A 16,445-nucleotide genomic window follows, 5' to 3' on the forward strand; every position below is an offset into this window, starting at 1 on the left:
TTGTATTCCAGCCAATTTCCATACTATAAATGTCAGTCAACACAGGCTGATTATTCCTAAGAATGATTTAAAAAGAACCTTAACAACAGTAAAAGTCATGTCCGCATTTTCATTATGCATCTGAGCCTTTGGATTGTAAATATTCCCTCTGAGCTAATATTTTAGAATTCAAGGTCATATACAGGGGATTCTTTCCTTGCTAATTAGAAAATAGATTACTCCACTTGAAATTATGTAGGTGGAAATTCTTCCCTGAGGAATCTATCTCTTTCAGATGTGTTTGATCATGTTCAATATTTTTTTAAGTATATTATATTTGCTTTTCCCCTCTTACCTACCAAATATGATGCACAGAATGCTTAAGGACTTGAATTATTATTCTGACATTAGTAATAAAGTTATATTAAAAATAATGTACTAGAAGTGTTTCACCTGCATACAGTTTTCCTTATTAGATTTGCTTGTTATTTTACTTGTAAAATTTCACATCTAATGTTTCCTCTGTATATTTATAAAAAAATACTTTCTTGCACATGAGTGTAATCACTATGTAAATTGGGTAATTATTTGGTGAATATTAACATTCTTTCTCATAGAAAATAATACATATATTTTGAATCTTCTTTCCTTGCTTTTGGGGGGAATATAGCAATTAAAATAGTTATTGAACCCTTATTTGCATGCAAATGAGGCAAGTGAAGTAGCATCTCAGGATATGCAAAAGTACATTTAATTTTCTTTTTTTTTTTAAATAATATATATATTTTTTATTTGAATCACAATATATTTAACATTTATAAATGTTCAAAAAACTCACATAAAATGTAACAAGTTTTTTTTTTTTAATTTATTTATTATTATTATACTTTAAGTTGTAGGGTACATGTGCATAATGTGCAGGTTTGTTACATATGCATACTTGTGCCATGTTGCTGTGCTGCACCCATCAACTCGTCATTTACATCAGGTATAACTCCCAGTGCAATCCCTCCCCCCTCCCCCCTCCCCATGATAGGCCCCGGTGTGTGATGTTCCCCTTCCTGAGTCTGAGTGATCTCATTGTTCAGTTCCCACCTATGAGTGAGAACATGCAGTGTTTGGTTTTCTGTTCTTGTGATAGTTTGCTAAGAATGATGGATTCCAGCTGCATCCAAGTCCCTACAAAGGACTCAAACTCATCCTTTTTTATGGCTGCATAGTATTCCATGGTGTATATGTGCCACATTTTCTTAATCCAATCTGTCACTGATGGACATTTGGGTTGATTCCAAGTCTTTGCTATTGTGAATAGTGCTGCAATAAACATACATGTGCATGTGTCTTTATAGCAGCATAATTTATAATCCTTTGGGTATATCCCCAGTAATGGGACGGCTGGGTCATATGGTACATCTAGTTCTAGATCCTTGAGGAATCGCCATACTGTTTTCCATAATGGTTGAACTAGTTTACTATCCCACCAACAGTGTAAAAGTGTTCCTATTTCTCCACATCCTCTCCAGCACCTGTTGTTTCCTGACTTTTTAATGATTGCCATTCTAACTGGTGTGAGATGGTATCTCATTGTGGTTTTGATTTGCATTTCTCTGGCCAGTGATGATGAGCATTTTTTCATGTGTCTGTTGGCTGTATGAATGTCTTCTTTTGAGAAATGTCTGTTCATATCCTTTGCCCACTTTTTGATGGAGTTGTTTGTTTTTTTCTTATAAATTTGTTTGAGTTCTTTGTAGGTTCTGGATATTAGCCCTTTGTCAGATGAGTAGATTGCAAAAATTTTCTCCCATTCTGTAGGTTGCCTGTTCACTCTGATGGTAGTGTCTTTTGCTGTGCAGAAGCTCTTTAGTTTAATGAGATCCCATTTGTCAATTTTGGCTTTTGCTGCCGTTGCTTTTGGTGTTTTAGACATGAAAGCTTTGCCCATGCCTATGTCCTGAATGGTACTACCTAGGTTTTCCTCTAGGATTTTTATGGTATTAGGTCTAACATTTAAGTCTCTAATCCATCTTGAATTAATTTTCGTATAAGGAGTAAGGAAAGGATCCAGTTTCAGCTTTCTACTTATGGCTAGCCAATTTTCCCAGCACCATTTATTAAATAGGGAATCCTTTCCCCATTTCTTGTTTCTCTCAGGTTTGTCACAGATCAGATGGCTGTAGATGTGTGGTATTATTTCTGAGGACTTTGTTCTGTTCCATTGGTCTATATCTCTGTTTTGGTACCAGTACCATGCTGTTTTGGTTACTGTAGCCTTGTAGTATAGTTTGAAGTCAGGTAGCGTGATGCCTCCAGCTTTGTTCCTTTGACTTAGGATTGTCTTGGAGATGCGGGCTCTTTTTTGGTTCCATATGAACTTTAAAGCAGTTTTTTCCAATTCTGTGAAGAAACTCATTGGTAGCTTGATGAGGATGGCATTGAATCTATAAATTACCTTGGGCAGTATGGCCATTTTCACGATATTGATTCTTCCTATCCATGAGCATGGTATGTTCTTCCATTTGTTTGTGTCCTCTTTGATTTCACTGAGCAGTGGTTTGTAGTTCTCCTTGAAGAGGTCCTTTACATCCCTTGTAAGTTGGATTCCTAGGTATTTGATTCTCTTTGAAGCAATTGTGAATGGAAGTTCATTCCTGATTTGGCTCTCTGTTTGTCTGTTACTGGTGTATAAGAATGCTTGTGATTTTTGCACATTAATTTTGTATCCTGAGACTTTGCTGAAGTTGCTTATCAGCTTAAGGAGATTTTGGGCTGAGACAATGGGGTTTTCTAAATATACAATCATGTCATCTGCAAACAGGGACAATTTGACTTCTTCTTTTCCTAACTGAATACCCTTGATTTCTTTCTCTTGCCTGATTGCCCTGGCCAGAACTTCCAACACTATGTTGAATAGGAGTGGTGAGAGAGGGCATCCCTGTCTTGTGCCAGTTTTCAAAGGGAATTTTTCCAGTTTTTGCCCATTCAGTATGATATTGGCTGTGGGTTTGTCATAAATAGCTCTTATTATTTTGAGGTACGTTCCATCAATACCGAATTTATTGAGCGTTTTTAGCATGAAGGGCTGTTGAATTTTGTCAAAAGCCTTTTCTGCATCTATTGAGATAATCATGTGGTTCTTGTCTTTGGTTCTGTTTATATGCTGGATTATGTTTATTGATTTGCGAATGTTGAACCAGCCTTGCATCCCAGGGATGAAGCCCACTTGATCATGGTGGATAAGCTTTTTGATGTGTTGCTGAATCTGGTTTGCCAGTATTTTATTGAGGATTTTTGCATCGATGTTCATCAGGGATATTGGTCTAAAATTCTCTTTTTTTGTTGTGCCCTTGCCAGGCTTTGGTATCAGGATGATATTGGCCTCATAAAATGAGTTAGGGAGGATTCCCTCTTTTTCTATTGATTGGAATAGTTTCAGAAGGAATGGTACCAACTCCTCCTTGTACCTCTGGTAGAATTCAGCTGTGAATCCATCTGGTCCTGGACTTTTTTTGGTTGGTAGGCTATTAATTGTTGCCTCAATTTCAGAGCCTGCTATTGGTCTATTCAGGGATTCAACTTCTTCCTGGTTTAGTCTTGGAAGAGTGTAAGTGTCCAGGAAATTATCCATTTCTTCTAGATTTTCCAGTTTATTTGCGTAGAGGTGTTTATAGTATTCTCTGATGGTAGTTTGTATTTCTGTGGGGTCAGTGGTGATATCCCCTTTATCATTTTTAATTGCGTCGATTTGATTCTTCTCTCTTTTCTTCTTTATTAGTCTGGCTAGTGGTCTGTCAATTTTGTTGATCTTTTCAAAAAACCAACTCCTGGATTCATTGATTTTTTGGAGGGTTTTTTGTGTCTCTATCTCCTTCAGTTCTGCTCTGATCTTAGTTATTTCTTGCCTTCTGCTAGTTTTACAATGTGTTTGCTCTTGCTTCTCTAGTTCTTTTAATTGTGATGTTAGAGTGTCAATTTTAGATCTTTCCTGCTTTCTCTTGTGGGCATTTAGTGCTATAAATTTCCCTCTACACACTGCTTTAAATGTGTCCCAGAGATTCTGGTATGTTGTATCTTTGTTCTCATTGGTTTCAAAGAACATCTTTATTTCTGCCTTCATTTCGTTATGTACCCAGTAGTCATTCAGGAGCAGGTTGTTCAGTTTCCATGTAGTTGAGCAGTTTTGATTGAGTTTCTTAGTCCTGAGTTCTAGTTTGATTGCACTGTGGTCTGAGAGACAGTTTGTTATAATTTCTGTTCTTGTACATTTGCTGAGGAGTGCTTTACTTCCAATTACGTGGTCAATTTTGGAGTAAGTATGATGTGGTGCTGAGAAGAATGTATATTCTGTTGATTTGGGGTGGAGAGTTCTATAGATGTCTATTAGGTCTGCTTGCTGCAGAGATGAGTTCAATTCCTGGATATCCTTGTTAACTTTCTGTCTCGTTGATCTGTCTAATGTTGACAGTGGAGTGTTGAAGTCTCCCATTATTATTGTATGGGAGTCTAAGTCTCTTTGTAAGTCTCTAAGGACTTGCTTTATGAATCTGGGTGCTCCTGTATTGGGTGCATATATATTTAGGATAGTTAGCTCTTCCTGTTGAATTGATCCCTTTACCATTATGTAATGGCCTTCTTTGTCTCTTTTGATCTTTGATGGTTTAAAGTCTGTTTTATCAGAGACTAGTATTGCAACCCCTGCTTTTTTTTGTTCTCCATTTGCTTGGTAAATCTTCCTCCATCCCTTTATTTTGAGCCTATGTATGTCTCTGCGTGTGAGATGGGTCTCCTGAATACAGCAGACTGATGGGTCTTGACTCTTTATCCAGTTTGCCAGTCTGTGTCTTTTAATTGGAGCATTTAGTCCATTTACATTTAAGGTTAATATTGTTATGTGTGAACTTGATCCTGCCATTATGATATTAACTGGTTATTTTGCTCGTTAGTTGATGCAGTTTCTTCCTAGCCTCAATGGTCTTTACATTTTGCATGTTTTTGCAATGGCTGGTACCGGTTGTTCCTTTCCATGTTGAGTGCTTCCTTCAGGGTCTCTTGTAAGGCAGGCCTAGTGGTGACAAAATCTCTAAGCATTTGCTTATCTGTAAAGGATTTTATTTCTCCTTCACTTATGAAACTTAGTTTGGCTGGATATGAAATTCTGGGTTTAAAATTGTTTTCTTGAAGAATGTTGAATATCGGCCCCCACTCTCTTCTGGCTTGTAGAGTTTCTGCCGAGAGATCTGCTGTTAGTCTGATGGGCTTCCCTTTGTGGGTAACCCGACCTTTCTCTCTGGCTGCCCTTAAGATTTTTTCCTTCATTTCAACTTTGGTGAATCTGGCAATTATGTGTCTTGGAGTTGCTCTTCTCGAGGAGTATCTTTGTGGCGTTCTCTGTATTTCCTGGATTTGAATGTTGGCCTGCCCTACTAGGTTGGGGAATTTCTCCTGGATGATATCCTGAAGAGTGTTTTCCAACTTGGTTCCATTTTCCCCCTCACTTTCAGGCACCCCAATCAGACGTAGATTTGGTCTTTTTACATAATCCCATACTTCTTGCAGGCTTTGTTCATTTCTTTTTCTTCTTTTTTCTTTGGGTTTCTCTTCTCGCTTCATTTCATTCATTTGATCCTCAATCGCTGATACTCTTTCTTCCAGTTGATCGAGTCGGTTACTGAAGCTTGTGCATTTGTCACGTATTTCTCGTGTCATGGTTTTCATCTCTTTCTTTCGTTTATGACCTTCTCTGCTTTAATTACTCTAGCCATCAATTCTTCCACCTTTTTTTCAAGATTTTTAGTTTCTTTGCGCTGGGTGCGTAATTCCTCCTTTAGCTCTGAGAAATTTGATGGACTGAAGCCTTCTTCTCTCATCTCGTCAAAGTCATTCTCCGTCCAGCTTTGATCCGTTGCTGGCGATGAGCTGCGTTCCTTTGCCGGGGGAGATGTGCTCTTATTTTTTGAATTTCCAGCTTTTCTGCCCTGCTTTTTCCCCATCTTTGTGGTTTTATCTGCCTCTGGTCTTTGATGATGGTGATGTACTGATGGGGTTTTGGTGTAGGTGTCCTTCCTGTTTGATAGTTTTCCTTCTAACAGTCAGGACCCTCAGCTGTAGGTCTGTTGGAGATTGCTTGAGGTCCACTCCAGACCCTGTTTGCCTGGGTATCAGCAGCAGAGGCTGCAGAAGATAGAATATTTCTGAACAGTGAGTGTACCTGTCTGATTCTTGCTTTGGAGGCTTCCTCTCAGGGGTATACTCCTCCCTGTGAGGTGTGGGATGTCAGACTGCCCCTAGTGGGGGATGTCTCCCAGTTAGGCTACTCAGGGGTCAGGGACCCACTTGAGCAGGGAGTCTGTCCCTTCTCAGATCTCAACCTCCGTGTTGGGAGATCCACTGCTCTCTTCAAAGCTGTCAGACAGAGTCGTTTGCGTCTGCAGAGGTGTCTGCTGCGTTTGTTTAGTTTACTGTGCCCTGTCCCCAGAGGTGGAGTCTACAGAGACAGGCAGGTTTCCTTGAGCTGCTGTGAGCTCCACCCAGTTCGAGCTTCCCAGCAGCTTTGTTTACCTACTTAAGCCTCAGCAATGGCGGGCGCCCCTCCCCCAGCCTCGCTGCTGCCTTGCCGGTAGATCACAGACTGCTGCGCTAGCAATGAGGGAGGCTCCGTGGGTGTGGGACCCTCCCGGCCAGGTGTGGGATATGATCTCCTGGTGTGCCTGTTTGCTTAAAGCGCAGTATTGGGGTGGGAGTTACCCGATTTTCCAGGTGTTGTGTGTCTCAGTTCCCCTGGCTAGGAAAAGGGACTCCCTTCCCCCTTGCGCTTCCCAGGTGAGGCAATGCCTCGCCCTGCTTCAGCTCTCGCTGTTCGGGCTGCAGCAGCTGACCAGCACCGATCGTCCGGCACTCCCCAGTGAGATGAACCCAGTACCTCAGTTGAAAATGCAGAAATCACCGGTCTTCTGTGTCGCTCGCGCTGGGAGTTGGAGACTGGAGCTGCTCCTATTCGGCCATCTTGCTCCGCCCCCTACATTTAATTTTCAATTTCAAATGTATTTCTTATTAGTTAGACTACATTGTTTTCAATGCAATTTTCTTTTAGTATGTTAGATTCATGTATTACAGACAGCTTTTCTGTTAACTACTTGCTTGTAGGCAAGGGCTTTTAGTTTTTCTGAGTTCTTTTATATCACGACAAAATAAATCTTTTTAAAGAGAGAAAAATTTAACATGATGATATGAATAATAAATAGTGAGCATAAAGTAGGTACTTAACATCACATTGAATGGATGGTTTGAAAAGGTAAGAGAATTATGAGAAGATATGTTGATCATAAAAATACGAACATACAACTGTATCTGAAAGAAAATAATAGATATGCCTCTGGGTAAATTATGAGAACATAAAACAAAAACTTTTCTTGTAAAGAAGAAAACTCCTGTTATTGATATTTCTATAAACATGAATGATGTAAAGACAGTAAACAAGGCCAGGCACGGTGGCTCATGCCTGTAATCTCAGCACTTTGGGAGGCCAAGGCGGGTGGATCACAAGGTCAGGAGATCGAGACCATCCTGGCTAACACGGTGAAACCCCGTATCTACTAAAAATACACAAAAATTAGCTGGGATTGATGGTGAGCACCTGTAGTCAAAGCCACTCGGGAGGCTGAGGCAGGAGGATGGCGTGAACTCTGGAGGTGGAGTTTGCAGTGAGCTGAGATCGCACCACTGCACTCCAGCCTGAGTGACAAAGTAAGACTCCATCTCGGGAAAAAAAAAAAAGACGGTAAACAAATATTTAGATTTCAAGTGTTGTAACCTCAGAGGAACAAGGGTATCTCTTGACATTTAAAGAAAATAGTTCTAAAAGAAACAAAAATACTACAATGTTAAGTGAGTGATGAATTGAGGAATCCTAAAGTGTAATGAATATAAACATGTTTAACATGGGTGTGATCTTTATATCTGGCTTTCAGCGATGAGCTACTAAGGGCAAGTTCAGGTGTGTCTGTCACTCTGTAAGGTTGATGGGATCGTGTTTACAGTCACACACACATTCTGTAGTTTTGATATCAGACATCAACACTGGCTATGAAGCCTATTGGCTGGACTTAGTGAGATATGTTTCAGATGTTTTTAGTTTGAGACAAAAGAATACTTCTTAACAAAAAATTGAAATATGTTTCAAACCAGAAATAGTTTTTTGGAAATTGGATACATGTTATTAATATGATTAACTATCATCGTAAAGGCACTTACTAAAGAGGATTAGAAATTATTTCCAATAACTGTAAGTCATAGTTATAGCCTCTCTTATCTCTATCTGCCTCTAACCACCTTTTTTGTTTTTCCCTGTTGTACCATTCTCTGACCTTCCTCAGTGAATCACATACTCTTCTCTGATTTAACTACCATGGCTCTCTGTATACCCTAAATTCTGATCCCTCTCTTGATTTCTGTGGTACCTGTGTTGATGTGGGAAATTCTCTCAGCCAATCACAGCCTTAGGAAGAACCTCTGCTAATATTAAGTGTGCTTACCTTCCCACTAAGAATGAAGGCCAATTTGGACCTACGCTCTGTCTGAGGTTTTTGGAGCTTTATCTGAAATATATATTTATGGTAAAAACTGAAGCTCTCTGTCTTGTTTTTGTACATTTTTGTTTGTCTTTAATCCAAGGTAATTGAAAAGAATGAGACTGGCATATTAATTAGTTTATAGATTAGTCAGCACAACAAACAGGTTAATTGTGAATGGTTAGTCAAATGCCCAAATAAGAGCTGGCGTATTTATTTAAAACATACAGGATTTTGATGTCTCTAACCTCTCTAAAGAAAGTCAGGTTCTCTATTACTAGTCATTATGACCACCTCCAAGCAGAATTTCTCAGGGTTGCAATTTTACAGTCTATTTGTAATTGCCATATTCGTATCTGTATGTATCTGTAGCCTGATTTGTCCCAAAGACAGAGATGGTGACTTTTTTTGCTCACCACTGTCTTACCAGAGTCTGGCATGCAGTCAATCTGGAGTAAATCAATTGATAAATTGAGGTTCAGAAACAACTAGGTTTAAGCTCAGTTCAGCCACTTAATAGCCGCATGATCCTAGCCAGGTCCGTCCTATAACTACCCATGTCTGTGTCTCACTTTGCAAAATTATTATGTGCAGCAATAAAAAGTGCATGACTGAAAGCAATATACAGATGTTAGTCATCATTGTAATGACAGTGTAATAATGAACGATGTACAGGCTGCCAGGAAAGTAGTCACATGCAACTCAGTAGTTTTGGTTTATCTGTATATTACATATCTTCCTTCCTTCATCACAATGAATTTTAAGCAGAACCAACATTCACTGAACACATAGCATGCATGTAAGTCCTGAATTGACCTCCAGAATGTTAGAAGGAAAGGTCAAGTCAGTGACAATGCAACCACATTTATCTCGTTGCTATTTCATGATAAGACACTGTTTTAAAGAAAGATAGCACATTGATAGAACTAGTGTGGTTGGTGCAGATAAAGTTTCATTTCCTACATGGAATATTGCCCCAGACTCCACTCTGTAAATCTACAATTGATGATATCCAATTATTGTGGAAGGACCATGGGCATGTTGTGGCAGGTGCTTGTTAGAAATGGCCGAGGTAACAGTCTCTGCCTGGAAGCAGAATTCCAAAACTCAGATCCTGGAGAGACGGTGTTTGATGCAGGAAAATAAGGTCTATGAAGATGGAAGGTAATGAATATCTTTTGAGACTGCTGTCGGGCCTTTCCCCAAAACTTCAGAGATTACCAGTATAATAAATATGTGTGGAAAGTTCAGGTATAAGAAATAAAGGGCTAAACATGGGCAAACAGAGAAGGGGAATGAAATGAGAATGTTTCCTGAAACAATAAATGAGATCATAACAAATATGATCAGAAATGTTTTGGACTGAATTACGTCCCTTCAAAATGTATATGTTGAAACACTATCCACAATACTTCATACGTGACTGTATTTGTAGATGGGACCTTAGGTGCAGTAATTAAGATGAAATGAGGTCTTAGGAGTGGAGCCCTGACCTGGTGGGATTGGTGTGTATAGGAGAAAAAAAAAAAAGGCGTGGTCTTTCTCTCTCCACACATGCACAGAGAAGAAACCATATGTGCAAGAAGACACCAAAAAAAAGCAGCCCTGATGGCACCTTGATCTTGCACTTTTAGCCTGCAGAACTGTGAAAAAATAAATTTCTATTGTTGAAGTTGGTCAGGCTGTAATATTTTGTTATGTCTGCCTGTGGTGTTGTGATATACGTATATGTATTCGTTTTCATCCATGGTTCCGGGTTCATAACTCGCATAGCCCTTTTAGTCTTTTGTTATAATCTTGGGTCCTTTAGGCTTCACGAGCAGGTCTGAGAAAACAGAATCTTTCTGCCCTTTTCCTGCCATCCTTTCATCTGTGCCAAGGCAGGACTTTATCTTCCCCTGCCTTTCTGATTATGGGTCTTAAAACCGTCCCCAGAGAGGGTCCTGCTCTTTACCCCAGGGGAAGGAATGCTGACATTCTGAAGTTTCCATAAAAACCCAAGAGGGGCCAGGCGTGGTGGCTCATGCCTGTCATCTCAGCAATTTGGGAGGCCAAGGCGGGTGGATCACGAGGTCAGGAGCTCGAGACCATCCTGGCTAACACGGTGAAACCCCGTCTCTACTAAAAATACAAAAATTAGCTGGGCGTGGTGGTGGGCGCCCATAGTCCCAGCTACTCAGGAGGCTGAGACAGGAGAATGGCGTGAACCTGGGAGATGGAGCTTGCAGTGAGCGGAGATCGAGCCACTCCACTCTAGCCTGGGTGACAGAGCCAGATTCTGTCTCAAAAAAAAAAAAACAAAAAAAAACAAAAAACCTAGAGGACTACCCAAGAGGACTGGGTTCAAGGAGCTTCCTGATAGCCGAACACGTGGAGGTTCCAGTAGGGTGGTGCACCCCGGGAGGGCATGGAAGCGCCAGGTCCCTTCTCCCATACCTCACCCTATTCATCTCTTTATCTGTATCCTTTGCAACATCCCTTATAATAAACCAGTGAATGTAACTAAGTGATCCCCTGAGTTCTGTGAGCCCCTCCGGCAAATTAATTGATCCCAAAAAGGGGATCGTGGGATGCACCACTTGAAACCAGTTGTTCAGAAGTCCCAGAGGCTCAGACTTGTCACTGGTGTGCATGGGAGAGGGCAGTCTTGGGGACTGAGCCCTCAGCCTGTGGGATCTGACACTCTCTCTAGGTAGATGGCATTGGACTTGAATTGAGGGATACCCGGCTGGTATCACGCTGCTTGGTGGTGGAGAGAAGAGAAACTCCTACACATTTGGTCACAGAAGTCTTCTGTGTCGATTGTTGTGTTGTGAGAACGGGGGAGAAACAGGATTTGAGAGTTTTTCCTGAAACACGCCCTTGGCTGACTAACATAGGAAAGTACAATTTAATTTTTCCAAGTTTAAAGAAGAAAAACTCAGGTTTCTGGATAAGTCACTAAGCACCAACGGTCTCTGACTTACTATGCTTCCACTCAGAAGATTTCAACTTTACAATGGTGCAAAAGCAATACACATTTAGTAGAAAACGCACTCCAATTTTTGAATTCTGATTGTTTTCCTGGGCTAGTGATATGCCACAGATATCTTCTCCAGACGCTGGGCAGTGGCAGTAAGTAGCAGCTCCCGGTTAGCCACAGGATCATGAGGGTCAACACCCCTTACCCTACAATCTACTGTGATGCCATATGATTTTACCCAACCGTAAGCTAAAGTGTCTGAGTACATTTAAGGCGGGCTAAGCTAAGCTATGATATTCAGTAGGTTGTGTATTTAATAATCCATGTTTGACTTAGAATATTTTCAATTTATGACGGGTTTACTGGGAAGTCACTCCATCATAATTTAAGGAGCGTCTATGACTAGATGAAGGTAGGTATATGAGGTATTATATTTCAAATCATTTTAACAGTGAAAAGAAATACAATATTAAATGAGATTTTAAAAAATATTGAGCCAGACAGTTTCCTCTGTTTTCCTGTGCTTTTCCCTCATCTTACATACAGCTCGACTTTTTCACAAAGGTCCTAGTGTAAATCCCCAGATGTACCGAATTGGTAGCCCACAGATCACAGTTGTAGTTTAGGCTGTGACACAATCTTAAAGATCATCGTCATATCATTTACCTTTCTGGATCTCAGTTTCCTCCTGAGAGTAGTTCAGTTTCCTCCTTCTGAGAGTAGTTGGATTAGACTAATATGACTGATGTGTGAATGAATTTTATGCCAACTATAACAACAGAAGTCCATGGTGAAATATATTACAAATATTGCAGTACTTCTTCTCAGAGCATTTTAAATGTTAAACCTGTAAGAAGAGGACCCAGTATTTCTCAAGTGTGCCGTCACCATACATCCCTGAAAAGAGACTGCCACTCATTGTCATTCACTTGGGGTCCCAAATTGTAAGATCCTTTATCCATGATATATTAGGGTCACATGAAGAGCTCTCCTCATGGTCCTTTGGCTGTTCATCCACAAAAGAAGAGGGATAACAAAGAATCTTTGAGGAGATTTATACCACAGAAAATATATTTTAAGGAAACACAATTATGCTATAGATCCTAAGGAAAGTGTTTTTTAACATGTATTTTAACATGGAATTCTCTAACTCTACATACTGCTCTTTCACTCAGTAAAATTTTCCATTAGCCTCTAGAACAATCCCTATTTCAATTAATTGGTTTCACTCTTCTTTTATAAACATAGGTGTGTCTCAGTCCTATTGGCCTACTTTAACAAAACACTATAGACTGGGTGGCTTATAAGCAAAAGAAATTTCTTTCTCATTGTTGTGGAGGTGGGGAAGTTCAAAATCAAGGTGCCATCATATCTGGTGTCTGATGAGAGCCCGTTGCTCTCTAATTCACAGATTGCACTTTCTCGCTGTGTACTCACATGGTGGAAAAAGGAAAGCGAGCTCTGGAGTCCCTTTTATAATGGCACTAATTTCTACTCATGAGGGGTTTACCCTTATAACCCAACCACCTCCTAAAGTCCTCACCTCTTAATACCGTCACTTTATGGGTTAAGTATCAACATTAATTTGGGGGAGATACAAATATTCAGATGACAACAATGTGCTTTTTGTTTGGGGGTTTTGTGTTTGCTTTTTAGCATAGAATATATGCATGCAAACAGTGAAATGGAAGGATATGCAGGCAACAGTGGGCAAGTTGTTATTTATAAATCATAATTTGTCAGAATTATCTTAAGAGACAATTGTGGCACAGCCCCAATACCCAAACACCATGAACTGGATTCTGTTGAGGGAATAATTACTGACTTGCATCATCATTCTCATCGTGGAAATACAGAACGTAACAGTTCCTTGCTTATGATTGGTGCTGTGTGGTATAATACAGCTTCCTTTCTTTAATCTGCCTTAAATGGTGCATAATTTACCAGGTTTTCTTATACTTTGTTTTCCTAACCTTAGTAGAAACTGCTTCGGGTGGACTCATTGACCATCAATCATAAATCAGCCCTTTATTGGTGAAGAGGTGAGATGGGTTAACAATGGATTTACTTGTAAATTGAGAAGAGATAAATCTTTTTTCCCTCAAGGGTAGCAGTGTATTTATAGGTTGGGAGGCAGTTATTACTTTTCAAAAAGCACTTTATAGGAAGGTAAAGTCTTCAAGACCTTGGTGTTTATGATCTCTGAAGCTCGTGTATCTGCAGAATTGTTGTAAAATACACTAATAAAATAAAATAGGATGTTGCTTTATATTTGCCTGTGTTACCACACGAAGTACTTATATAGGTAGAATAGAGGTTCTATAAAGTAAACTCATAACTAAAATTGAATTCTTTGGGGAAATCTGCCACTTTTTATTTACAGGTCTATAAGCCTACCAGATAAAAGTAACTAAGAGAAAATATTGCAGAGATATTTCATATCACCTTACAATCAAGGTCCCTAAATGATCTGTAAGCATTTCCATCCCATAAACCTGTCTGGGAATCATTGTTGACTTGAGTATGTGGAATTAATCTCCTCATCAGCAATGACCTAAACCTACTTGCAGAATAACATAAACCTGGGATATAGACCTAGTCTTTAGCTGGGTTATGGTTATATTATGACACACCAAAATATTCTTGACTGCAAAATAACAGAATAATTACTTTAGAAATTTGCTATATTAAAAACAATTAAATTTGGCATATAAAATTGTGAGAGAGATCTCAGAGTAATATTAAAATCCGAATTAGATTTTTTTAAAAGTATGGAAAGTTTCTTCTAACAAGAGTCAAGCAGTTTAAACATTTTGAAAGAAATGACTGAATCAGTTTTTGGATATTCTAAGCTATTTCCATTCCATCTAAGTCAGCTTTTTGGATAGTCTATGCTATTTTCATTCCATCAGAAAGCATTCAAACAAATAAAAACAACTTTGCTAGGCTATCAAGAATTTGGAAATTAGAAAACTTGTATATATTATATATACTGCACAAATATGCTGTACTGTGTCATTTATTCACGTACTACTCAGATGAGGTGTTACATTAGGTGGGAGATGACCACATGATGCGTGCTGCCAACTCCTCAAACTTAAATCCTCCAGAGCTGATCTGTTCTACACTCTTCATAAACCTGCCCCACCCACAGTCTTTCCACCTCAGTTGATGGCAGCTCCATCTTTCCAGTCGTTCAGGCCAATCATCTTGAAGTTATTCTTTGCTTCACTATTTCCCTCACCCCATATATCCAATGTGTCAGCAAATTCTGCTTACCTTTAGAATAGAACCACAATGTGCCACCACCTTATCTCTTCCCTGAACCATAATACAATAGCTTTTTCCCAGGCTTCTTGCCTTCGTCTTCCAACCCCCAGCAAAAGGTAAAAAACTTCTTTCCACACAACAGTGGGAGTGATCTTTTATAAAGCCTCTATCAGATCATGTCTCTCCTCTGCTTAAATTCCTCTAGTGACTCCCCATCTCACTCAGAAGGAGAAGCTGATGAACTGGCTCCTCTTCATCTCTCTGATGCTATCACCTTCTCTCCACCAGGTCTATCCAGTCCACTGTGGTGTTCTTACTCCGTGTCATGTGCTCTCTGGCCTCAGGGCCGCTTCACCAGCTGCTTCCTTCCCCTCAGATATCCCATGGTTAAATCATTCATCCTTGGTTCAACTGTTACCTTCTTCTTATAGTTGATGCTGAGAGCCTTTTTTTTTTTTTTTTTTTGAGATGGAGTCTGTCTCCGTCACCCAGGCTGGAGAGCAGTGGCAAGATCTCAGCTCACTGCAAGCTCTGCCTCCCGGGTTTAGGCCATTCTCCTGCCTCAGCCTCCCGAGTAGCTGGGACTACAGGCACCTGCCACCACGCCTAGCTAATTTTTTGTATTTTTAGTAGAGATGGGGTTTCACTTTGTTAGCCAAGATGGTCTCCATCTCCTGACCTCATGATCCGCCTGCCTCGGCCTCCCAAAGTGCTAGGATTACAGGTTGTGAGCCACCGCCCCAGCCCAGCTGAGAGTCATTATTTTAAATACAGTGTAACTCCTAATCCTCCTGCTTGGTCTCCCTTTCAGTGCTCTCCTTTTGAGATCTTCTTATCTTTTCAAGCACTTAATCACCTTCAAACATACTCTCTTTGTTTGTTGTATTTACTGATCATTATCTTTTTCTTCTCTCTGGATAGTAAGCCTCCTGAAGGCACAGATTTTTAAAAATTTTTACTTATTCTAAGTGTTTAAAACTGCAACGCGAGTGGGAGTACCAGGATCCCGGGCTCGGAACCCGACTACACGGATTGTTTTAAGAAAATGGCAGACAAACCAGACATGGGGGAAATCGCCAGCTTCGATAAGGCCAAGCTGAAGAAAACGGAGACGCAGGAGAAGAACACCCTGCCGACCAAAGAGACCATTGAGCAGGAGAAGCGGAGTGAAATTTCCTAAAATCCTGGAGGATTTCCTACCCCCGTCATCTTCGAGACCCCAGTCGTGATGTGGAGGAAGAGCCACCTGCAAGATGGACACGAGCCACAAGCTGCACTGTGAACCTGGGCACTCCGCGCCGATGCCACCGGCCTGTGGGTCTTTGAAGGGACCCCCCCAATCGGACTGCCAAATTCTCCGGTTTGCCCTGGAATATTATAGAAAATTATTTGTATGAATAATGAAAATAAAACACACTTCGTGGCAAACAAACAAAACAAAACAAAACAAAAAAAACTGTACCATATACATAGTTTAAGTATTCAATAAACTCTTATTAAATGATGAAATAAATACTGAAAGTATATAAATCTAAGAACTGCTCAAAAAACAATTGATGTTGTTGACCATTATCTCACTGTAACCTGACTCGAAACAAAGAAACATCATATACTTATAGATCTGACTAGAAACTTAGAATTCTGAAGATGTTTTCCAATATATTTTCTCA

At 40.0% G+C, this 16,445-nt stretch overlaps 1 protein-coding gene across 1 annotated transcript; it reads left to right on the forward strand.

Moving 5' to 3' along the window:
* Positions 1 to 15,739: 15,739 nt before the first annotated feature.
* On the forward strand, positions 15,740 to 16,020 carry LOC114677681 (thymosin beta-10). Its single transcript, XM_028847813.2, has one exon. It carries the CDS (start codon positions 15,821 to 15,823, stop codon positions 15,953 to 15,955), a length of 135 nt encoding a protein of 44 aa, XP_028703646.1. The 5' UTR covers positions 15,740 to 15,820; the 3' UTR covers positions 15,956 to 16,020.
* Positions 16,021 to 16,445: the final 425 nt, after the last annotated feature.

Source organism: Macaca mulatta, chromosome 4 (assembly GCF_049350105.2).
Source record: "Macaca mulatta isolate MMU2019108-1 chromosome 4, T2T-MMU8v2.0, whole genome shotgun sequence".
In the NCBI taxonomy this organism is placed as follows: Eukaryota; Metazoa; Chordata; class Mammalia; order Primates; family Cercopithecidae; genus Macaca; species Macaca mulatta.

Bases quoted from the DNA above. Each gene is read 5' to 3' on its own strand.
- LOC114677681 (XM_028847813.2), top strand. From the start codon at position 15,821: ATGGCAGACAAACCAGACATGGGGGAAATCGCCAGCTTCGATAAGGCC.